Source organism: Polypterus senegalus, chromosome 16 (assembly GCF_016835505.1).
Source record: "Polypterus senegalus isolate Bchr_013 chromosome 16, ASM1683550v1, whole genome shotgun sequence".
Lineage (NCBI taxonomy): Eukaryota > Metazoa > Chordata > Cladistia > Polypteriformes > Polypteridae > Polypterus > Polypterus senegalus.
Genome location: NC_053169.1, coordinates 89,891,418 through 89,915,827, shown reverse-complemented (window position 1 = coordinate 89,915,827; position 24,410 = coordinate 89,891,418). Strand labels below are relative to the sequence as shown.

General features: G+C 45.0%; 1 protein-coding gene across 1 annotated transcript; it reads right to left on the bottom strand.

Moving 5' to 3' along the window:
- Positions 1–301: 301 nt before the first annotated feature.
- pkdcca (protein kinase domain containing, cytoplasmic a) lies at positions 302–24,102 on the bottom strand. Its single transcript, XM_039738361.1, has 7 exons — positions 23,023–24,102; positions 10,910–11,032; positions 9,585–9,856; positions 9,413–9,492; positions 2,513–2,623; positions 1,717–1,890; positions 302–1,217 (listed from the first exon to the last, which is right to left on the bottom strand). Exons 1-7 carry the CDS (start codon positions 23,614–23,616, stop codon positions 1,135–1,137), a joined length of 1,437 nt encoding a protein of 478 aa, XP_039594295.1. The 5' UTR covers positions 23,617–24,102; the 3' UTR covers positions 302–1,134.
- Positions 24,103–24,410: the final 308 nt, after the last annotated feature.

Here is a 24,410-nt window from a genome sequence, read left to right as displayed (position 1 = left end):
CCTCACTCCATTCGAGGAGCTCGAGTCGGGAAGAGGAAGACAAAAGCTTGCTGGGAGACGAGCGGAGGTGGCAGATTGAGAGAGACAGAAGAAAGGACTGTGACTGTGCTTGTGTAGCGCACTCTGTAGTGGGGAGCAAAGGGCAAATTCTGCCCCACTTAAAATACCACCTGTGTGACAGACAATATTTTATGTCTGCCTGTCTGTGTCGGGTAGGACCCCCCTGGTGGTCCACACTACTTAGGAGGTTCAGTTGAAGAGGCTCAAGGCCCACACGCCCAGTCACAAGAACACAAACTGATCAATGTGACGCTCTTTAATATTCATAGAAAAATAAACGGAATCTCATCTTTTTTACAAAGAGCGGTTTGAGAAAAGTACACATGGGGTAACGTTGAGGTCATTTGTGAACCTTACAGCTTTCACTGAAAGCAAACCATTCACTGCGACTGCCATGGCAGAGAGAGAGAGAGAGAGAGAGAGCTGGACACTCTGTGCCATGTCCGGTCCAGTGCAAGCATCCGAGGATGGAAGGTGTCTTCTCCGGGACAGCCATCCAGATTGTCATGGTCAATTTGCTTTGATCTATCCACTGCTTTGAGGTCAGTCTTGGTCAGTTTGAACCCGTCAAGTCCTACCCTGGTCAATATGTGCTTCTACCCTGAAAGTATCTTCAAGTCCCACATGTTTCTCCCCAACCCTGACATCCCGGTCAATGTTTTTGCGCTTGCGGTGGCTTTTTCCTCTGCTCAGAGACACCTTCATGGTCAGTGTGCGTGTGGTTTTTGACTGACACCATGATGTGTGCCGTTCTTCCTTTTCCTCTCGGTGTCCTTCTTTCCCAGCATTTCAGGGTCAGTATGCCTCTACCCATTCCAGGTGTCTGATTTGTGGTCAGTGTGCTTTTGCCCAGTCTGACCCATTGTGTCCAGTCCGGGTATCCAAGGCAGCTTTTAGTTTAGTGCAGTTGTCTAGCAGGAGCTTTGTGTTCTGCAGCAATTCCTGGGTGAAAATGTCTCTTCCAGGGTACCAATACCTTAAAGCAAGGGCTGCAGAAGATGATTTTCCCCACTTGGACCCCACATCAATCACAGCTCCTTCTAATGGAGGACGACTTTCAAATGGCCCCCAGCTTCACTTCACTTGGAGAAATGTCACTTTACTGGCATCGGGTGCCAGTTTTGCCGAGCCCGACTTGAAGAAGACCAGCTGGCGACCTGTAAAGCAGAGCAGAACCCCCGAGTTAGACATCGAGATGCAGTGTTCCCCCACGACTTGAGACCTAGTGACTTGTGAGACAGAGAACAAGGCCTTTGGCTCCCGTGACAAATCTGAGGGCTGAGTGGAGCAAGCGGGCAGACAGGCCTCACGGAGGAATGTGCCAGCAGTTAGGATTCACGCTTGCAGCGATGACATCTGTGTTTCAGCTGCACGCTTGAGCTAATCATCTAGAGCCCGCGCTCCATCAAGTGGAGGAGAAGGACTTTGATGACAGCTGCCTCTCCTGCAGCTACCCAGAGGTGTCCGTGCCTGCTTGCCATTTTCCCCAGTGAGATGGCGCACTGAAAGAAGTCTTGGCATTTAGTTTGAGAGCAGCGAGGAAGACGTCTCAGCTTGTGCGCGGGACATAAGAGGGCATTTTCTCAATCAAACTGTAGCGGGCAAGCCTCACATTGCAAGCACAAATTTGCTCAAAGGTAAAAGCAAGACCCTCACCTGTCCACGTGGTCTGGTTGGTGAGCACGAATGCACGACACTGGCGGTGACTCTCACAGATGGCAATGGCTTCACCGACATTAAAGACAGACAAAAGGCAGCCTTCGTGGTGGTAGGAGGGCCAGCAGCGGTAATTCTCTCCAACGATGGCAGAACCAGTCACTGGCAAGAAATCTGAAAAGAAGTAAATGCCACCATTAATGGTACAAGTGCCTACCTACAAGCTGCCAACTCTTCCCAAGTAATGTTAGTAGAAAACAATCTGCCCTGTCTGGCCAATAAACAAGTGACAGCCGTTCCAAAATAGGACCCCCTCATTTAGGACATTGACACTCAGTGGCTAAACAAACCCCGTCAGTAATTCCAAGAAGTGCCAGTTGTTAGATAAAAAAAAAAAAAAACTCTCCCAGAAGTGCCAACTGAAATAAACAAATTCCACTCCACCCTGGCATGCCAATCCAAATACATCAACTGCCCTCGGCAACTGCAATCCCACTTTGAAAAAAAAAACACCCCCCACCCTCGCCAATCCATGCCAGTGCAAATAAACATACTACCATCTTTATAAAAGTAACCCTAACAGTGCCCATCTCAGCTGAGCAAAATATTAATCTGGGGAAATAAAAAAGCACTTTGTCCAAATAGTACCAGCCTCAAGCTGTGCCAACAGGAATAAACAAAATGCCCACCAGTGAGTGGAAAGAGCAGTCAGTCAGTCTGGAGGGGTGTGGTGAGCAGCAGGACAACGGCACAGCCTACTACTGCAAGTATCAAGCAAATTGGCATGAAAACTCACCTGAGTGGGGCACATCAGGAGTCGAATTGCGTAGGTACTGGCCACTCTGGTACAAAGTCAGGACCTTCTCTAACTGGGCGAGTGTCTGGTCAATCCCCCATCGCAACTCTCCTGAAGAGAACAGAGCAGAGAGGAAGGAGAGAGGGCAGCGTTAGAGAATGAGCTGGCACGGGTGACACTGGCAACACTGGTGGGGAGAATTAGCATGTAGGACTAGCTTCCTAAGGACTGCTACGGGATGGGGGTCTTTAGTGTTAGGATCTGAGCAGTCACCCCAACAATTGAATGGCTTTATACTGGGATCCATAATGTTGTCATCAGGGCTCACGTGCAATGGAAAAACCTAACAACTGCCATTTTTACTTTCTTGTATACGAATACTGGAATCGTCCAAAAATTCTATTTCGAGATTTGGATGAATCTCATCGTTTCAGACCTCCCAGAGTCTGAAAATACCATTTTTGGAATTATGTCTGTGTGTATAAACACGATAACTTGAGTAGGCTTTCACTTCGGTCAACCAAATTTTGCATACAAGTATTAGGTACAAAAAGTAAATTTCTAACAACTTTTCAGCAATTTCATCTTGCCTGAAGAAGGGGCCCGAGTTGCCTCGAAAGCTTGCATATTGTAATCTTTTTTAGTTAGCTAATAAAAGGGGCCATTTTGATTGACTTCTCACAAACTGTTTCTGCTAACCGAAAGTGGTACGTAACCTGAAACGTTTCCTCCAAAAATATTAAAAATTTGCTTTGCATTTTTTTGAAAAACAAGAGTGTCAGGAGTAATTTACGACAGACGGGTATCAGCAGGAGTGAAAGGGAAGGTCTACAGGACGGTAGTGAGACCAGCTATGGTATATGGGCTGGAGACGGTGGCACAGGAGACCGAGCTGGAGGTGGCAGAGTTAAAGATGCTAAGATTTGCATTGGGTGTGACGAGGATGGACAGGATTAGAAATGAGGACATTAGAGGGTCAGCTCAGGTGGGACGGTTGGGAAACAAAGTCAGAGAGGCGAGATTGTGTTGGTTTGGACATGTGCAGAGCAGAGATGCTGGGTATACTGGGAGAAGGGTGCTAAGGATAGAGCTACCAGGTAAGAGGAGAAGAAGAAGGCCTAAGAGGAGGTTTATGGATGCGGTGAGAGAGGACATGCAGGTGATGGGGGTGACAGAACAAGATGACGAGGACAGAAAGATATGAAGAAGATGATCAGCTGTGGAGACACCTAACGGGAGCAGCCGAGAGAAGAAGAAGAAGACCAGTTTTCGAGATAATCGCAATTTTCCATTTGACGTTCGAACATACATACAGTATTTGAGAACATTTTTGCTTTACTTAAACAAATTTTTGTATACGAGTATTACAGGACACACATTACTAAAATCTCTTACAACCTCTGGCCCACTTCTGCTTACTGAAAGTGGTAATTTACCCGAATTGTTTGCCAAAATAAAATTATCATGGCAAACTATTTATTTGTGCAGCTGCAGAGTCCGATTTATTCAACTTTACTTTGACTGGATACTAATTGTTCAATATATTATTAATTTGATTTGATTTGTCGTTGATGGTTCTTTAATGTACATAAGATAAAAAATCTAATCATTGTCTTGTGGTTTACTCCTCAAATATCCATCCCCATATCTGAGTAGATGAGAAAGTCGAGGGGGGACCACTCCCGACTTTTTTCAAAATTGAGTTTTCTTAGTTTTTGGAGTTACTCGGTCTTTCCTGATGTTATAAGGTAGTGGTGATGGCCAAATATGTCTTCATTCCAGTCACAGCACGATGGAAGAAGCTCGTATGTACTCGGTATTTTACATACTGCAAGACAAAAACCTGGCAACTACACTGACCAATGGGGAAAGACCGCCTACCAATGAAAACGTCGGATTACAATCACGTGATTTAAATAGCAGGTGTAGTTGATTCGTGAAAAAAAAAATAAAAAACAATATTGTGTGCATGAAGCTCAGGAAAAACAAAATCTTGAGATCGTAAATTATAGGGGCGACATCATTTTCTCAATTTGCTGAAAACTTGAAGGATGTGACATACGAAGTTTTTCCATAGTGGGTGAGAGGGCCGTATGGCCATCACAGAACTTACCTTGATTTTCACGGGAAAACATATAATCTCCATTATTGATCAGTCTTTATAAAGCACATTTCACAGAGCACTTTACGAAGCAATTACTACCACACATGGCACCTTCATTGGGGAGCAAAAGGTATTTAGGGGCGAATGTCGCCTTGAGCCCAGGATAGGCTGTAGCCCCTTGCAACGTTAGACTGAGTGGACTGCACCGTGTTTGTATGTATTATGACCAAGGTGGAAACTGGCAAGTGAGAAGAATTGTGAACAACAGGAATCGGGAGATAAGCGGAGCTTTTAACAGAGAAGCAAGGTGAGAGTCACTGAACAGAGGCAGAGAGTCGCACCCAGGAGATCCAACAAAGAGACAGGCCAGAGGTCTGAACGTAACTAAATATTCTGGACCTAACTTACCACTAATCTCTTGAAAATTTGCCATCAATTTTTGTGGATTTTTCAAAAACGTTCACGTCACCATGTTTTATATAATGATGGTTTCACATTGTGATTGGCAGCCGTGCATGGTGACAGTAGACATTATGGCGTGACTAAAAGGTCATAAAACACTGCTGTCTACTGTATGATGACTGAAAATGGCAACAAAAACAATTATTAAATTACTAAAATAATAATGAATCGCAACAGTATATATGCCATATGGCTGCGATTCACACTGTCATTAATGGGATCCATGTGGTCTTCACCAGACACCAGACTGAAGTCTGGTATGTAGTCTACCATGACATTCCAAACAGAGTTCATGGTTTTCATCAAAATCCAAACAGTGTGACCTGAAATTAGATACAGTTCACTAGCAGCAGCGCTGTCTAAACTGAAATCGACATTTTCTTCATCAGAAGTCTAATCTAGCGTATGTTCAATCTTCAAAAGCTCTCATTCCATCCAGTTGGGTATGGGACTTTGCCAGGATCTTAACAGATTTTACCAGGGATTGATGCTCCCATATTGTCCACACTGGAATCCAGTTGGTGTTCAGTTGAAATCTGTATGGTCGTCTGTCTTTTTGACAGACCTTCTTTATCTGTTTCAGATAACAAGGAAGGCACCAAGCCACTGCAGGGCCCACTCATGTCCGCACCCATAGTCACTCACATCACGTAGGCCAACTTAGGGTTGCCAACTAGCCTAAAACACACAGATGTAATGTCATCGGTGATAAATTGCTCAGGTCTCCATCCCGTTCCATTTCATGTCCTGGCCAGGAGCTAAGTATGGACTGCCTATCTGTGTGAGCGTAAGGTTTGAGAAAGATCTCCTGAGCAGAGACCAAACGTGTCATGAAATGGATTCATTCGGGTAGGGGTGAGTGTAACGGTAAGAGCCACAGTGCAAGAGTACCCCTGCAGTTAGAAACATGGTGGGCTGTGGAAATCTCCTTCAGTTCAAATGGATAAGACACCATCTTCTGACTTGAAGGCAAAGACACGGCCATCCTCTCCATGTCAGGACATGAATTGGAAAGGAAGGGGGGGCCATGTAACAGTAACACATGGGACAACTGACATGTCATTGTCATTGCTCTGCCACTGGCTTTAGTTTTGCTTCTTTTTGTAAATTCATTTCTTTTATAATTATTTTTTGTTATTACTTTCTTTTATTATGCACTTTGTTGCATTACGTTTTGTCATTTACATTAATCCTTTTGAAATTATCATTGGTTGGTTTCCTTGTCTTGCTTTTCTCCTTTCGCTCTTTCTGTTGAGCCGAGGGGGGTCGGCCCTTTCTGGTGCTAGAGGTGTGTATCTAATGGGCAGGCCCGGTCTTAGGTATTATGGGGCCCCCCTGGAAGCTCTGCGAAATGCGTGAAAATTAGACCAAGGAGACGTCTTCTTGTAACGTTACGAGGTCATCACCCTGCGCCCCTTTTTCGCCCGTTCGACCCATAGTAATCTTGACTCAAACCGCTCCGCTTTTATAGACAGCCGCCCACGCGGACACGCCCGCGTGATTTAAACATGCGAGGGGAGGGGCGGGCCTGGCCGCCGTTGATTGGGGCCCTAGGCGGTCGCCTACTTCGCCTATGCCTAAAGCCGGGCCTGTAATGGGGGCTCCAGCCTGAGGCCTCCTTAAGGCCTGTTCAGGCCCCGATGTTACTGCTGACCACCGAGTCTGCTCCCCATGTCATTGGCTCTCTAGCCACTCATTTCTTGGAATAATTTAATCTTTTTTATATTTGGTTATCCTTGTCCTTTAGTATTTTGACATTTTGTAGCTCTTAGGTTTTTTGCATTCATCCTTTTGTACTTAGTACTTTAAAATTTTTTGGCATTTAGCATTTAGGATTTTTTGAATTCCTGGACTTTAGCAAATCTGAGCCTTTTAATAATTTGGGATTTAGCAATTCCACTTTCACCTGTCAGAATTCTGGACTTTTCTACATTTTTGGCCTTATTGTAATTTTGAAGAATGTGGCTCTCTGAATACATTGCCTATGTTTTATGGATTTATTTAATCACTTGGCCTATCTTCTTTATTTGTATTATTAAAGTAATGTATTAACTAATAAATCAGTTACATTTAAATCAAGCTTGTTTAGGGACTCACAGCTTTCCTCTCATTTCTTCCATCAAATATCATGATAGGAATTTGCAGTGGCTGGGCCAGGATTCACACATCACCTCCTGGAGTTATGGAACAGCTAGCATTTCATCCCTGGCTCAGATGTCTTCTCTTTTTTAATTCTTTAACATATTATTTTGTAATTGAATGTAATTTTGTACTCATTATTTTGCTTAGTAATCGATATATACTGTATATAAAATACTAGGTCTGTCTGTCTGTCATACAATTGCTCACAAACTACTGGAGCTAGAACCTTCATTGAAACCTTATTATATGATATGCACAGGGAATTCAGAAAATTTGAGTTAATGGTAACCTCAGCAAGATGACCCGCACTTTTGGGTTTATAACAACAAAGTGAGAGCCAAATGAAGTGGCAGAGCAGAAAGAAAAATAAAAGAGCAGCAACATCTGCTGAGCATTGAGCCAATCGCAGAGGTCAACAACGAGATGAGAAACACCATAATATTAGGAGGAAGAAAAAGAAGAACAGGAGAAGTACCAGCTGTGGGATACAGAATGTGAGAATTAGAAAGACGGATAAATCCATGGGAGCTGGGGTCCTTGAGCAGCAACTGGAGCTAGACTAATAAGCATCCAACGAGGGATACAAAATGCAAGAATAATAAAGACGGAGAAATGTATGTGGATGGAGGTCTGTGCATTTCACTAGTAATTTTGTATTTCTGCATGAAATGCTATGTTATTTTTATATCGTCTATTATGCATATTTGGCTTATGTTCCTTGTCTTATGTATGTTGAACCCAAAGAGGCGGGGCCCACTAATGTCAGCGCTGAGGGACCACCCCCATTTCATTTAAGGAACTAGCAGGCCATAATTGTACTGACACAGAGGCAGTTGTACCGTTTAATGGAAATGGTCGGGAAAGTTCAGTCAAGTAACATTCCTCAAGTTCAGAACGTTAACCAAAAAGTTCTTGTCCAATTAACAGGGCAGAAAACGCAAAGAATCGCAACACCAACACTTTATATCCGGAAATGCACAGGTGACCTTCATACAGTTGCTCGGGTGACGTCACACACTGCACATTTCTGAGCCATTCTGGGAATGATCACTATGGTAACTATAGATGTGATTACTCTTAAAGTGGCAGCGCCCATAAACAAACAAAATGGCATCAAAGAATAAACGGTTACTTTTTAACAACTTTCTGCATGTGAACTAATGCCAAATTCAGAGTCCATAAGTTAAAAAACCCCAACTACACGCATATATTTGCAGAAGAAACCTCTGGAAAGGAACAAAAAAAATGAAAGAAACGTGCTAATCGTAACAGTAAGCTGGCAACTGTGGCATTAGTTTTCAGCTCTTTTTGTTTGACTCCCAATTTTGGATCAATATTGTGTTCTGGATTACCGTAAATGTAATTCTGATGGATTTTGGACTTTCTTCTCTGGTTTAGGATTTTGATTTTAGTTTTCAGTTTTGAGCGATTTCTGGATGCTTCTTTCTGAATAAAACTCCACCTGCGCAGGATAAAGCTGATTTAGTAAATGGATGGATGAATGGATGGATTATAACAAGAAAGCCAGGTTAAGCATGCATGACATCCTTCTTCTGCAACCCAAACTGGACTGAAACTGATCTTTACTGCAACTCAAGTGGTTGAAATAAGGATTTCAAATAAACACCTAGACCGTAATCCTCATATTTGTAACTGGGATCCAAGTGGTCTCCATCAGGATCTAAATAACGTTAACCTGGGATTTACCAAATCCTCACGATCCCCCATTTTGTTCTCCTAACATGCGACGTTTAGCACTTTCTCAGTCCCATAGACCATGTTCTGGCAGCATGAAGCACAGCTGGGGGCCAGTAGGCTCAGTTGCGACTCACCCTGGCCATGGACACCATATACACCGATGAGGGGGCTGCATCTCATTCCCTGCACCCCCCCACACCGTGGTTGCAGACAATGATTGCCCTGTTGAAGACGAGATAGCATCATGCCCCGTCTTTCCGGCTGAGCTTCACGCACCAGCAACAAGCAGACGAGCTAAAGTGCCGTCTGACATGCCATCTGTCTGATGAGCGCACAGATACTAAGAAAGGCAATGTGGCACCCATCCAAGTCAGGCAGGGGAGAGGACTAGGAGAGCTGCTGCAACACGATCTACCCTGCAGCTAAAGCCATCAAACCCTGGCATAACAAACCAAATGGTGGGCATAACTAGCAGGGCACAGAGTACTTCTCACCTGTGGAATTGACGATTTCGTCCAGCAGCGGTCTCAGGGATGCAGGGGCACTGTGAGGCAAGAGGTACGTAAAAAAGAACCTGCCAAGACAAGTAATTAGAAGAATGAATACCAGTTGAGGGCACATTCTTGCCAAGGCCATGACTCCCAGTAACCTCAGCATGGCACCAACCTGTAAGCATTGTACAAGTTCCTCTTCTCATTCATGCCCTGGCAGTAGCCTTGCCTGGAACAGTTCAGGGTGAAGTTTCGTGCAGGGAACTCCATGAAACAATCTGCGCTTGAGGAACACAGGGTCTCATCTACGCTGGCATCATCGAGATCTGTCACCTTCAGCTCCCCGTCCACAACTACAAACTGCCGTGGGCGGAAATCCAGCAGGGCGATCGAGCCCAATGGGGAGTGGGCCAGGTATTGCAGGAGTCGGACCAGGCTGAGACAGATCTGGGTGAAGGGGAAAGAAACAAGAAGAGAGGCGTCAACTTGGAAGACGGCAGATGTCTGGTGCCCCATCTGACCCTCTGTGTTGAGAAGGGTAAGGCAGAACAAAGAACAAGCAACAACGCTGAGACAATGACGACGCTGAGGGCACTGCTGGTGCCACAGACACAACAATGCCCTCTCTGCAATCTTTGTTTGCAATGAACAATCTCCCATTGTTGTTCTCTAACCAAGATGCCACACGCGTGTTAGCAATACGACAGTAAATAGGAGGCCAGCCAGCTCTTCTATGAATACGCCTGCTGCCCAGCCAGCTGTGGCAGAGAGGCTTTAAGGATCCAGACGTCCAGTCTCACAGGTGGCGTTAGGATCTCCATAGAGCACCACCGTGTCATGGCATCAGTACCCTGACTACTATCTCCTGGCATCAGCAAATGTTCACACTAGAGTATAAGTCTCTCATGGAGTCAGCTGGTGATTTCATCCCAATGTCATGGCATCAGTTGCTGACTACACAGCACCACGACCACTGCATGGATTTGACTGCTGACCACACTACAGAACCACTGTGCCCTGGTATCAGCCTATGCCCACACTACCCTACAGGTCTGTCATGGAGTCAGCTGCTGATTCACCCCAATATCATGGAATCAGCTGCTCACCACACACTTCATGGAGTTGACTGCCGACCACACTAAAGCATCACTGTCTCTCAGCATTGGCCATTGACCAGGCTACAAGCACAAGTTTCTCATGGAGTCACCATCTGAGCAGACTACAGCACAACAAGTTCCAGCCCTTGGCCACTGATCACACTGAGGCACCAGAAACTCATGGCATCATCTGCTGACCACACTAATCCACACCACCACCACCTCTTCATGGCAGTCGTCAGCTTCCACACTACAGCACAAACACCAAAAGGAGCTGGCGACAGACCGCACTATAAATACCAGAAGGGTGTCCACTCCAGTACTTCTACGTCCAAGCATGCCAGGAAGTCTGAGTGGTGGCTACAAATGGTTCAGAAGTCACTGCTGGCCAAACTGTGCTTACCCTGAAGCGCTCCTCCCAAGATGTCTGCAGTAGCTGGATCATTTCCAGAGGTGCTCCCAGTTCAGTTATGGTGGTCAGGGTGTCCTTGATGTCACTGTTATCCTGGTAACAATATCCATAGAGCTACAGGAAAGAGAACATTTGGTTAAGAGTGGTGGGGTGGTGGGGGACATAAGCAAAAGTCCAACATCAGGTATGGTGACCACACTTTTTACTGCCCAGAAAACAGGACACACATCACCACCATATTGACAATGAACTGAAGTCAGGTGAAAATCCTAAACATGGTGGGCACACGGATGCTATTTGTGGCGGTTTACTGCAGGGCAAAGTCGGGCATTGGGCACATTTCAAAAAAATGACAATGACGAATGGAAATCAGAGACCAGCTATGGCTCAGTCATACTAACATGATGTGCTGCGGCTTCCTCAAACACCTAACTGAGAAACTGGCAACCAGCCTAAGGGGTACATAGTTACCCAATACCAATGTCTAGTGATCCCAGACAAGAAAAAAGATGGCGGTAGTTACGTCATATATATATATATATATATATACAAGGGATTCGTAGTCGGAATCACAATCTGACTGTGTGAGTGGTTATCTACCAGGTAACGCTTGTGGTCGGTCAGCAAGTCGGCTAACGTCCGCCACCGAGCCCTCTTTCAGTTGCGAGAAGCAGATCATATAGTTTTTACTGTCAAATAATGCAAAGAGTACACGGCACGTGTTTCGCCCTAATTCTGGGCTCATCAGGTGTACACACTCACTACACTCCCTCTCGGGAATCGAACCTCGGGTGTCAGCGTCAGAGGCGAAGCCTTTCACGTTACGCCATGGCGTGTGGTTCGTCTATTTGACAGTATGTCAAACTATTTCAACGATTCTATGATCTGCTTCTCGCAAATGAAAGAGGGCACCGTGGCAGACATTAGCCAACTTGCTGACCAACCACAAGCATAGATAGATAGATAGAGAAAAGGCACTATATAATAGATAGATAGATAGATAGATAGATAGATAGATAGATAGATAGATAGATAGATAGATAGATAGATAGATAGATAGATAGATAGATAGATATGAAAGGCACTATATAATAGATAGATACACACAAGATACCGGTAGTGTCACTGTGTAGTTGTTCATACAGCCATTAAATACTGTAGCACAGAATATGTGATGCAGGTTTCATCCTGGTACTACACGTAATAGCACTATAAATGGCCCGTCCATCCATCCATCATCCAACCCGCTATATCCTAACTACAGGGTCACAGGGGTCTGTTGGAGCCAATCCCAGCCAACACAGGGCACAAGTCAGGAAACAAATCCTGGGCAAGTCACCAACCCACCGCAGGAGCTTGCTCATATGGAAGTCAATTATGACAGGAAGCTTGTCTTCCTGCAGCGCCCTCTTGTGGCACCCAGTGACCCCAGCAGGGCAGCTTTACCGGACTACATCTCCCTACATGCCCTGCTGGCTTCTCACTGGGGACCCATATCCTGGGCTGCTGCCATCAGGGGGAGGACATCTTCATTCTTCACTGGGCTGTCTGGGCACCCCTTCTGGTCCTTCTTTCCAGGTGTGAACCACTTCTCCTCCCCAGCCGGGATGCCTTTCTACCTACTAGGAGCCTCCTCATCCCCTCTCCTGGCCCATCCAGCCCATGTGGAATCTACAACACATATTAGGAACCCTTTGAAAGCCCAAAGAACCCTTGACAAAATCAAATGACTCTTAGTCAAACAAAAATTCTACAAGGAGCCACACAACACAGTAAATTGCTATTATAGAACAGCTATATTTAAGTGGAAAAATAGTTTAAGATATACAGACACAGCAGCACGGTCGTAGCACTGCTGCCTCGCAGTAGGGAGACCTGGGTTTGCTTCCCGGGTCCTCCCTGCGTGGATTTTCCAAAGACATGCAGGTGAGATGCATTGGCGATCCTAAATTGTGCCTAGTGTGTGCTTGGTGTGTTGGTGTGTGTGTGAGCCCTGTGGTGGGCTGGCACCCTGCCCGGGGTTTGTTTCCTGCCTTGCGCCCTGTGTTGGCTGGGATTGGCTGCAGCAGACCCCCGTGACCCTGTAGTTAGGATATAGCAGGTTGGATAATGGATGGATGGATGGATGCTATCACATAATATGATTTGAATTTGTTTAGAGTCCTGGAGACCTTAGCCATCAAGCTGCCACCCCCTATTGGCCATTCTACAGCTGAAACATTGCTTGGCCAGCCAATCCAATGAAAGGACCCCTCTACCCGACAATTCCTGCGCTCCTGCTTTAGAGATGACTTTATCTTAGGCAGGCAAAACAACTTGGCAGGTGGGCCGTGGCACTTTTCTTTATTTTCAGGTTAGCTGGTCTCGTTTTGTGTCTCCTTATTGTTTGGCTGCTCACTAAGGAAAAAGAAACAACTAAAGGGTCTGAGTCATGTCAATTAAAACGAAGGCAAAAGAAGTGAATCAACAGCAAAAACTGGTCACTAATTAAGAAGATGGTTAGAATGAAAACCTGCAGCCAGGCTGGGAGTTGGACACCCCTGCCATAGGGGAACCACTTCAGTTTCCAGAAGACCCATCCACATGATGGCTCCTGAAAGAACCTTTTTATTTATTTGGATCCATAAAAGGCTTTATACAGTAAGTAACCATGAAGAGGTGGTAACAGATTTGTGAAATTCCAATAAGTCCGGATTTTAAAAGGACTCTGGCTGCCTACAGTAACAAAGACTAAGCCCAGATTTTCATAATCTGTTATGTAGGCTGCCTTACATTAAAAGAGTTCAGTTTCTTTTTTTCAAATATCACAAAGCTCTTCAAAGCACAAAGCGCCAACTTCATATGTAAAGAAACTTTCCCAGAATTAAATGGTGCTCTGTCAAGCAATGGCAGATTCTGAGGAACCACACAAAGAACCCTAAAGCAGGGGTCACCAATTCCTGTCCTGGAGGACCACCATAGCTGCAGGTTTTCATTCTAACCCTTTTCTTAATTTGTTGCCAGTTTTTGCTGCTAATTAACTTCTTTTTAATTCATTTTATTTGATTTGCTATTGAAGACTCAGACTTGTTTCTTTTTCCTCAATTAGCTGTCAAACAATAAAGAGATACAAAATGAGCCAAAACAGGACCAGCAAACTTTCTCCATCATACAATACCTGAAAATAAAGAACGGTGAAGGTCTCAGGAATGTTGATCTGCTCAGGTCCGCAAAAACATTTGACCAGAGCTCTTAGAAAAGAGAAAATCAACAATTTCAGAAATGTCTGCTAATGTACCACGAGAGCAGCAACAAGCCACGAAATTAAAGAACGGGTTTAAATAACGACGAGCCTCAGCGCCTAATGAAGCAACTGGTTGGCCCTGACTTACAGTGGGTGGTCTTCTGTTGGCTCACTCGCTTCACATTTCATTTCTGTTAGGGTGCCATTTAAAGAAAGAAATGAAGCAATTCAGGGGAATACATCTTAAAAGAGAAGTCAATTAAACTGAATTCACAAGAAGTTAATTAGCAGCACAAACAGGGCACTCATTAAAAAAAGGGGTTAGAATGTGTGGTCTATGGCCGGCTAGTCATCCCGGCCAATACCCCCAGGCCGCCAGATGGAGCTCTCCCTGCAGCGTGGAGGTGCCCCGAATACCAGCAGGGAATTATGGACAATGGAGTTTTCATTCTCAGCCCTGCTGGATACCACAGGGGCCACTAAATGGAGCTGCAGGGAGGAGCAAAGAATACGGTGGGTGCGGAAATTATTCAGACCCCCTTCAATTTTTCACTCTTTGTTATAGTGCAGCCATTTGCTAAAATCATTTAAATTAATTTTTTTCCTCATTAATGTACACACAGCACCCCATATTGACAGAAAAAAAGAATTTTTGAAATTGTTGCAGATTTATTAAAAAAGAAAAACTGAAATATCACATGGTCCTAAGTATTCAGACCCTTTGCTGTGACACTCATATATTTAACTCAGGTGCTTTCCATTTCTTCTGATCATCCTTGAGATCACCTTCATTTGAGTCCAGCTGTGTTTGATTATACTGATTGGACTTGATTAGGAAAGCCACACACCTGTCTATATAAGACCTTACAGCTCACAATGCATGTCAGAGCAAATGAGAATCATGAGGTCAAAGGAACTGCCTGAAGAGCTCAGAGACAGAATTGTGGCAAGGCACAGATCTGGCCAAGGTTACAAAAAAATTTCTGCTGCACTTAAGGTTCCCAAGAGCACAGTGGCCTCCATAATCCTTAAATGGAAGACGTTTGGGACGACCAGAACCCTTCCTAGAGCTGGCCGTCCGGCCAAGCTGAGCTACCGGGGGAGAAGAGCCTTGGTGAGAGAGGTAAAGAAGAACCCAAAGATCACTTTGGCTGAGCTCCAGAGATGCAGTCAGGAGATGGGAGAAAGTTGTAGAAAGTCAACCATCACTGCAGCCTCCACCAGTCAGGGCTTTATGGCAGAGTGGCCTGTCGGAAGCCTCTCCTCAGTGCAAGACACATGAGCACCCGCATGGAGTTTGCTAAAAGACACCTGAAGGACTCTGAGATGGTGAGAAATAAGATTCTCTGGTCTGATGAGACCAAGATAGAACTTTTGGCCTTAATTCTAAGCGGTATGTGTGGAGACAACCAGGCACTGCTCATCACTTGTCCAATACAGTCCCCACAGTGAAGCATGGCGGTGGCAGCATCATGCTGTGGGGTGTTTTTCAGCTGCAGGGACAGGACGACTGGTTGCAATCGAGGGAAAGATGAATGCGGCCAAGTACAGGGATATCCTGGACAAAAACCTTCTCCAGAGTGCTAAGGACCTCAGACTGGGCCGAAGGTTTAACTTCCAACAAGACAATGACCCTAAGCACACAGCTAAAATAACGAAGGAGTGGCTTCACAACAACTCTGTGACTGTTCTTGAATGGCCCAGCCAGAGCCCTGACTTAAACCCAATTGAGCATCTCTGGAGAGACCTAAAAATGGCTGTCCACCAACGTTTACCATCCAACCTGACAGAACTGGAGAGGATCTGCAAGGAGGAATGGCAGAGGATCCCCAAATCCAGGTGTGAAAAACTTGTTGCATCTTTCCCAAGAAGACTCATGGCTGTATTAGCTCAAAAGGGGGCTTCTACTAAATACTGAGCAAAGGGTCTGAATACTTAGGACCAGGTGAGATTTCAGTTTTTGTTTTTTAATAAATCTGCAACAATTTCAAAAATTCTTTTTTTGGTCTGTCAATATGGGATGCTGTGTGTACATTAATGAGGAAAATAAATAATTGAAATGATTTTAGCAAATGGCTGCAATATAACAAAGAGTGAAAAATTGAAGGGGGTCTGAATACTTTCCGTGCCCACTGTATTTGCCTTACGCCCCGGAAGTACATCCGAGTCACATGGACAAGAGGAATGATGTGTTTCCGGGGTGAAGAAAAAGGACTTTTTATCTGACCCGGAAGTGTTCCTAATCACATGGACAGAGGGAGTGAAACACTTCCGGGTCAAGGACTATAAAGGATGCGCTGAGCTGGGTGGAAGGGTGGCAACGCGTCTGGGAGTGGTGGAGTGTATTATTATGTAGTTATTGATTATAGTTTGTGAGTATTGTGGAGAGGAGGGTGCATTGTGCACTGTTGTGTATTAATAAAGTCAACATTTGGACTTTTACTGAGTGTCTGGAGTCAAGTCTGAGGGTTCAAGAGGACGAGAGCGTCCTCTATCTGTCACAAATGAAAACCTGCAGTCATGGTGGCCCTCCAGGACTGGAGTTGGAGACCCCTGCCCTAAAGTGCTGTTAAAGAAGCAGCATTTTTAAGATCACGGGTGTCCAACTCCAGTCCTGGTGGGCCGCAGTGGCTGCAGGTTTTCATTCTAACCATCTTCTTAATTAGTGATCAGTTTTTGCTGTTGATTCACTTCTTTTGGCTTTGTTTTAATTGATGTGACTCAGACCCTTTAGTTGTTTCTTTTTCCTTAGTGAGCAGCCAAACAATAATGAGACACAAAACGAGCCGCCACATGACCAAGCTAACCTGAAAATAAGGAAAGGTGAAGGTCTCGGCCATATTGGTCTGTTCAGGTCACCAAAACAAGTTGTGATATTCAGTAACGGCTTTAATTAACAGCAAGAATTGGCTTCTTATTAAGAAACTGGTTGGAGTTTGAAGCCCCAGTTTTGCTGGTCGTCTGTCGGCTCGTTTCACGTCTCATTTCTATTTGGCCGCCATTTCATGCAAAAACAAATCAATTCAGAGAACTGAATCCTTAAAAACTGGGCTATTAAAATGAATATTATTAGAAGCGAAAACTGATCAGGAAAAAGGGTTTGAATGAAAACCTGCAGCCACTGTGGCCCAGAGCTGGGCACCCCGTTTAAGAGGGCACTCCTGCTGAGACTCCCGACGTGATAGAAAGCACGTGAAGCAAATGCCATGCTCATGTACTATTCATTTCGAAAGATTAATAGAGTCGAGTTTTCACTAAAGAATATTTATGTGCGATGAGTGAGGGAAAAAGGTTTTGAAATCATTTTAATAAAGGTGTGACATGGTAACACAGCAAAACGCAAATCACAAGGCGCGGTACCTCACCACAATCCTGCGAAACTGCCAATCGAACTGATCGCCAGGAAAACATTGGGCTCCGGGTTTGAATGGTTTGACTTGCAGGGCCCTAAGCTGAAGAGACAAATTAAAGTATGCCGGACGGACATTTACCACACGGTTCAGCTGTCACTTGGGGTGATGAGCCACTCCTGGACTGACACCGAAGGGGACACGTCGATAAGAAGCTGTGCACTGTGATTTAACTGATACGGTGAGAAAAGCGCTACATAAATCTATCATCTTCTTCTTCGTCATTAGAAAGATGAGCCCTAATGCGTGGATATTGAAAAATGTGGCTAAGATGGGCAGGTGGGGACCACACCACTGGCAGCGGCGGGCAGAACCCCGAGAGCCCATGAATTTCAGAAAACCAAATACTAAATAAAACTCAATTATTGCATTCATGACATTTACTTCTGAATGCCCAGTGACTCACCTGCATGAGAAAAAATGCCCACATGCTGCATGATACCCCATTCAACTCACCTTGAAGTCAACATATACAAGATGAGAGGATTTTTGGGGTGTCCCCCTATTTTTGGTCCTGTGGACATGAACACCTTCATTTTAGACCATTTTTAGTTTTTGGGTAGAAAAGGACACCCTTATAATAAAGAGCAACCCAATAGGTGCCCAGATCAGAAAGGTTTGAAGTTGTGTGCGCCACATCCACTGACCCCAGGGGCTCACCCCCATAAGTGGGGCCAAAACTTCGTACCGGCCTGCGGAGTGGGCTATTCCGAACTTGCTGATATTTGAGTCTTTACTGGTGGTCCTAGTTCTAGAAGAGCCACTCCCAGAATGTTTTAAACGACAAATTGTCTTAATATAATAGTAATAATAATACCTTTTATTTATATAGCGCCTTTCCCTTGCTCAAAGCGTCTTAGGGTCTTGTTCAGAAAGCGGACGCCACTTGAGACGGCCTTCCCCTCACTCAAACACTAGCCTTAAGGTCAATAAAATAGGTCCCTGATGTTAAGTCACTATTTTAGGGCTAAAATGATAACATAAATGTGAAACCTATTTATATCTTAATTATTGTAAAACAACCAAGTGGCGTCCGCTTTCTGAACAAGAGCCGCGTCTTATACCAGTGATTACCAATATATTATTTTTGATTTTAAATCATTTACTGCTAATCTATAGCTCTCTATCAAAGGATGAAAATGACACACTTCTATTAAAATGGAGAATATTTAGACTTAATTGACCCACACATATTAATATTTCAAATATCTGACGCAACTACTTGTATTTATTACGTCCTTCTACCTCATGAAGTAAATCCTTACATTTCTTTCTTAGAACGCGCCAAAACAGGGTGTCTTACGCTATAATTCGGACTTTTGATTTTTATTTAAAATCTGCCGCGACTTTTAGACTGAAACTCTTTCAAATTAACCGCGACAGTTAAAGGTGCTCCTTCTGTACCAGCGAACGGTGCCGAGTAACGGTTAAGGAAGTTGGACCCGAAACAAGAATGTCGTCTCTGCCTGCGTCAGCTCGTCGGCTCCCTTTCGTTGGCGCTCATACTGTAGAGCCTCTCGTACGGTTATTTTCCTGTTAATTTGTTGCAATCGACCGTGATATTTAAATGCATTAGCACATTAGCAAAAAGGAAGAATCCAGATGACGGTTTTTTTTTTTTTACAATTGGCTTAACTGTGACACCCCCTCTCGACAGACCTATACACACCACACGGGATCACAAGCGCTTCATTAGCGGCCGAAGACTTAATCGGATTTGCTAGAAAGAAAGAAAGAAAGAAAGAAAGAAAGAAAGAAAGAAAGAAAGAAAGGGGCCGGTTTTTCGTAGGCGCGTTACATGCTCCCTTGGGTGAATATTCGCATGTTCACACTCAAGATCACAGATTGGCTTTTGTTTAATTCTGCTTTATGTTTTTTTTTTATTTTTATTATTATTATTATTATTATTATTATTATTATTATTATTATTACAATGATGCCTCTATAATGGATACAAGGTTAACAGTTTCGGGTAGGCCCGGGCCGAGCCCCTCTCTCCAGCTCCCGTAGGTCCCGTTCCCCTGAAGGCCTTTTGATTTCTAATTCTCTTTCTAAATCACACTATCTAAAAAATGCACTTTTATCGGACACTACGTGACTCATCTGTTCGTGGGTGGATGGTGAGAAGTGCGAGGAATTTTGTTGTCTGAACGCATTCTTTAATTTGCACATCAGCTACACTGCAAAGTCAACAAGCCGTCCCTCAAATGCCCTCCCACTTACTGTCCGACGAGTAGTCCGAGTCCACCCCTCGCGTGAAAGATAAGGATCGCAACGACTCGATTTTCTGAAATGAACCCAAGCTCCACACACTCACACACACACACTGCGAATGTGTGGCTCCCTGGCTGACAATAAAAACGATGTGAAGTTTTTAAAACGGGTGTTTGCTCTCCCTGACAGAACAAACGAACCTCAAGTTCATACACATGTGGCGACAGACCCGAAACAAGGCAAAGCTGCAGCCTCGTCCACCACCCAGTGCTGCACACAGGACCTGCTGTCTGCTCCTCTTCATCTTCAGGGTTATCAGTGCTGATAAGGACAAATAATAATCCTGCATGCGGAACGCATTCCCAGCAGGGTACGCTAACAAGGAATGATAATTTCGAAATCTGCCGGCTAGAAGTTTAAGCTGTGTTTCGGTTTACCTTGATGAGAAAGAAAGAAAGAAAGAAAGAAAGAAAGAAAGAAAGAAAGAAAGAAAGAAAGTCGCTTGCCGTGTTATATCACAGATGAACCGTGAGTCTAAAGTCTGGGCAGAAATGGCACCGTCTCTTCGTGCGCTCGTGCGCATCTTTAAGTTAAATGACCCCTATAAACCGGGCACAAGAATAATGAATGTGCCAAACTGTTAACAAGCTAACCTGGACCCTACGGACAAATCGCTTAGTAAATTATTTAGTCGTTTGTGCGCCGAATGTAAAATGTAAAAACACGGTCCATGCAAACACACACATCGGTGAGGGTCCTAAACAATCGGATTGCTTATCCATCCATGTTCTATACCTGCTTAGGCGATAGGTCGCTACACTTTTAAAATATTTCAGCTTTTAAACATGAAGGCTGTATGTGCCATTAATCAATAATATTATGTATACAGCGACGGATCAATGGGCGAAAGGCAAGAAGCAGACACGAACTGGGCGCCGAAAACAGACACGCGCATGAAATACACGCAGATCGTGACATCTCACCTAAGAAGACGTCTTGGAACTGATTGACCCAAAGAGACCCGCGTACGACTTTATTATATGTGTTAGTACTAAATGTGTGGTCTGCAACCGTTTTCATAAGATCAACCGCGGGGAAGAATTATCACTGTTGCTTCTGAAAGAAAGAAAGAAAGAAAGAAAGAAAGAAAGAAAGAAAGAAAGAAAGAAAGAAAGAAAAATTCGAATTATTATTCCAAAATAATTTAGCAGCAATTCCGCAATTTTAAAACGCTGAAACGGCTTTGTAATGGGGACATAACGGCTTCTTGTACGGGAAGTCGGTATTACTGCCGTTGTTTCGATTATTGTGAGAATATTGGAGAAAGAAAGAAAGAAAGAAAGAAAGAAAGAAAGAAAGAAAGAAATAAATTATTAATGATTGTATGTGGATTCCCACGCTTACACATTAAAATGTTTTAATAAATGGTGGCATAACAGCGTCTTGGGCGCTACACCAGCATTATTTCGCTTCTTTCTATTGTTGTACAATTGTTAAAAAGAAAGAAAGACAGAATCTCGGATTGGATCATTAGTGATTATAAGTGGATCCACAATCTTAAACAATAAAACGGCTTTCTAAATCTCCAACAATAGACCACAGTTGACCGCATCTGTTAACGATAAATCTCGCGATCGTCTCTCATTATTCGGTAGTCTCGAGGTTTGCCCATCAGTCTAATTCAGGTGTAGACGACGGCCCTCCACGTATAGCGTGGGTTACAATGACAGGTGGGCGCTACGGTGGGGTCTCTTAGGGTCCTGCAGTAGATCCAGTTGTTTAAGCCAACTCAGTCCATCGAGTTTCCAACAGAATCGAAACCCACGGGAGGCTCTGTTCTACGAGGTGTTTATTTGCTTTGGTTAAGTTATACGGCTACCTTCTCTCGAGGGAAATCACGATCGACTGTTGTAAAAGAAGTAGAACCGCTCACAAAACTGCAACTTTCCGTATTTCTCGGCTCCGCCCGCACCACCGGTGTCGCTATGTGAAGTCAGCGAGTCGCATTTTTACAGTACTTGTATATCCTGCCCGTATGCGAATTTATACACACAAGACTGTTCTGGCTGCATAACGTATTAATTCCTCCCAGTGCTGGCACATATCCAGAGCCGCCAACTATAATAATTATCATTATTGTTGCGATTATGGAGATTGGTGAATTGCTCTGTTATGAACCCCCCCACCCCCCGGCGGCACTAGTCTTCGTTTTCTGATCCCCAGCTGCTTTGGGCAGCAATCAAAACTGTGCAAGGTTCACAGTCCTAGAAGAGCCCGCGCTTCTCGTTTCCAAACAAATGTCCGCTTTAATTTGTAGAAGTGGACGTATGATAAGCAGAAACGTCGCGGGCATTGATGGGAGGGCCGGCCTCCTTAACCCGAGGCGACGCACAAAGGGCGCTCGTTTCGGTTAATTCCGAGGGTCAGAGATCTCTTTCATTCTGTGGACATTCGAGGGTGTTTTAAGGTCTCTGCACCAGCGGGGACGCCAAGCTCCACATTTCTTTTATTTCGTTAAACCACGCAGGCCCACGTCGAGCAGACACAGAAGGCAGCCGTCCATTGACAGCATTGAGGGGAGTTGTTAGGATCAAAAAGAAGTCGTGACTTTAAGTTTCCAGTGAAGTCGCGGTTTCTCGTTTCTGTTTACTTTTCTTAATTTTCATATCTGCTAACATGGAGTGCACACCCATGATAAGGCGACCTTTGCTCCTTTTTGTTGTAGAAGTGGGCGCCGAGCGGTGACAAACTGCCCTCTTGCTGTCGGGCTCTAACAGTAGCGGTGATTTAGACGAAGTCTGTAGCGGTTTATTGGGCCTCACTAATAATATATATATATAATATATATTAATATATATAATAATAATAATATATATATATATATATATATATATATATATATATATATATATATATATATATATATATATATATATATATATATATATATATATGCGTGTATCTCTTGCGAGGTAAAACTGCACTGAAGAAGAGACCCCGTTTTAACTGCGACTCTGGGGTTTCGCGTACGGCATCTGCTGGATTAGGTCCCAGAAACCCAAGAGTGCGTGACATTGCTGAGGTTTCATTCAGAAAGATGCCCATATAGTTGACCCAACTATATGTCAAATCTGTTCTCATCGAAGTGAGCCCCAGAACGTCCACAGCCCCGATATTAGCGCCCGGCGCTTCTGCCAATTCTTAGACATTTTTGGCGTTGCCACGCGTGACCGCACCCTGCTACCCGAATCCGCTACCTTGAGTATGTTTGGGTGCTTCAGCCGCTGCAGGAGGATCATTTCCTTGACGATCTTGTAGGATGCCAGTCTGTAGCAGTCTTTAGGAGACGCGTACTTCCTCACACAGCTGTCCATATCGTGGCCCCCAAAGTCAACGGACTTTAAAGCCACAGAGAACGTCGCGTTGAGAGATGCTTTGTATACGGCTTTGGTGTAGCCAGAGCCCAGGTACTGATGGCTGATGACCTTGTCCAGGTCCCTGCATCCCAGCGGCGTGGTCATCTCCCGGGCATGTTCCCGAATCGTCAACCTGTCCGTTGCGGGGCTCCTCAGAGCCAGGTCCATGAGCCGTCGCCCTTCCAGCAGGCGGGTCGGGTTCGCCCGGTGACGCTGGTACCGGACAACCTCGTAGTAGCGCTCCTGGATTTGGCTGTGCAACTCCGCACGCGTATTGGCGACTGGCAGCTCGGTCGCCGCAGATGGGGTGATGTGCCGCTGGCTGCGTCCTTGCTGGTGATGCTCGAATCCGGGGACGAAGAGTAAATTCACCAGAGTGCCCACGAAAAGAGAAAAGCAGAAGCCAGCAGCCACGGCGACCCTACGCCGCTTCATGCTCTGCCAAATGTCGCCAGAATAGATACGGAGCTTGCAAAGAATCCAGCCACTCGAGCCTCACATCGGATCCACCCCTTATAAGGCAGAGAGCGCAGTGTCACCCGCTCGGCCAGGACAGCTACTGATTGCCGGGGTGGCTGCTGCTGTCCCACTCGCCAGGTTCCAGCCCTCTTGTGAGCCCCGGAGCAAGACCCCCGGGCACTCTGGGACATGTAGTCATCATCCCCGCCGGGCAGTACGGCCGGAGGGGCTAGCGGATTATTAGAGAAATACAACTCCCATGCAGCAAAGCACAGGCGCCACCAGCCAGTCACCGAGGAGAAGGGGCGGAGACGCGAGCGAGTAGTGGACGGCGGAGAGTCCTGCCAGTGGCCTGCCGGAGCTCAGGCGACTCGGCGCAGTGACTTTGAAGGGACGAGAGGGAGAAGTCAAGTCAACGGATAACGGAACCGCGTCTACGTCGGCATAAAGAAGAGGGACGACTTTCGCTGTTACATTTACTCAGCTGTATAATAACGATAGAGTATTTGTTAATATTTTATTAGAAATTCAAGATATAAAATGAATATATCTGTGCTTTATGAAAAGGATCCATTCCAAAAACGACATTAATGAAATCTTTTGTAACGAAATGTTTCTTACATTGGTTCCTTCCATCCATCCATCCATTATCCAACTCGCTATATCCTAACTACAGGGTCACGGGGGTCTGCTGGAGCCAATCCCAGCCAACATTGGGCGCAAGGCAGGAAACAAACCCCGGGCAGGACGCCAGCCCACCGCAGATTGGT

Coding starts and splice junctions, on each gene's coding strand:
- pkdcca (XM_039738361.1), bottom strand. CDS start 23,616: ATGAAGCGGCGTAGGGTCGCCGTGGCTGCTGGCTTCTGCTTTTCTCTT. Junction 9,857..10,909: donor CTTGGGAGGAGCGCTTCAGG/GTAAGCACAGTT, acceptor CCCTTCACCCAG/ATCTGTCTCAGCCTGGTCCG. Junction 1,891..2,512: donor TCCTGATGTGCCCCACTCAG/GTGAGTTTTCAT, acceptor ACTTCTTTTCAG/ATTTCTTGCCAGTGACTGGT.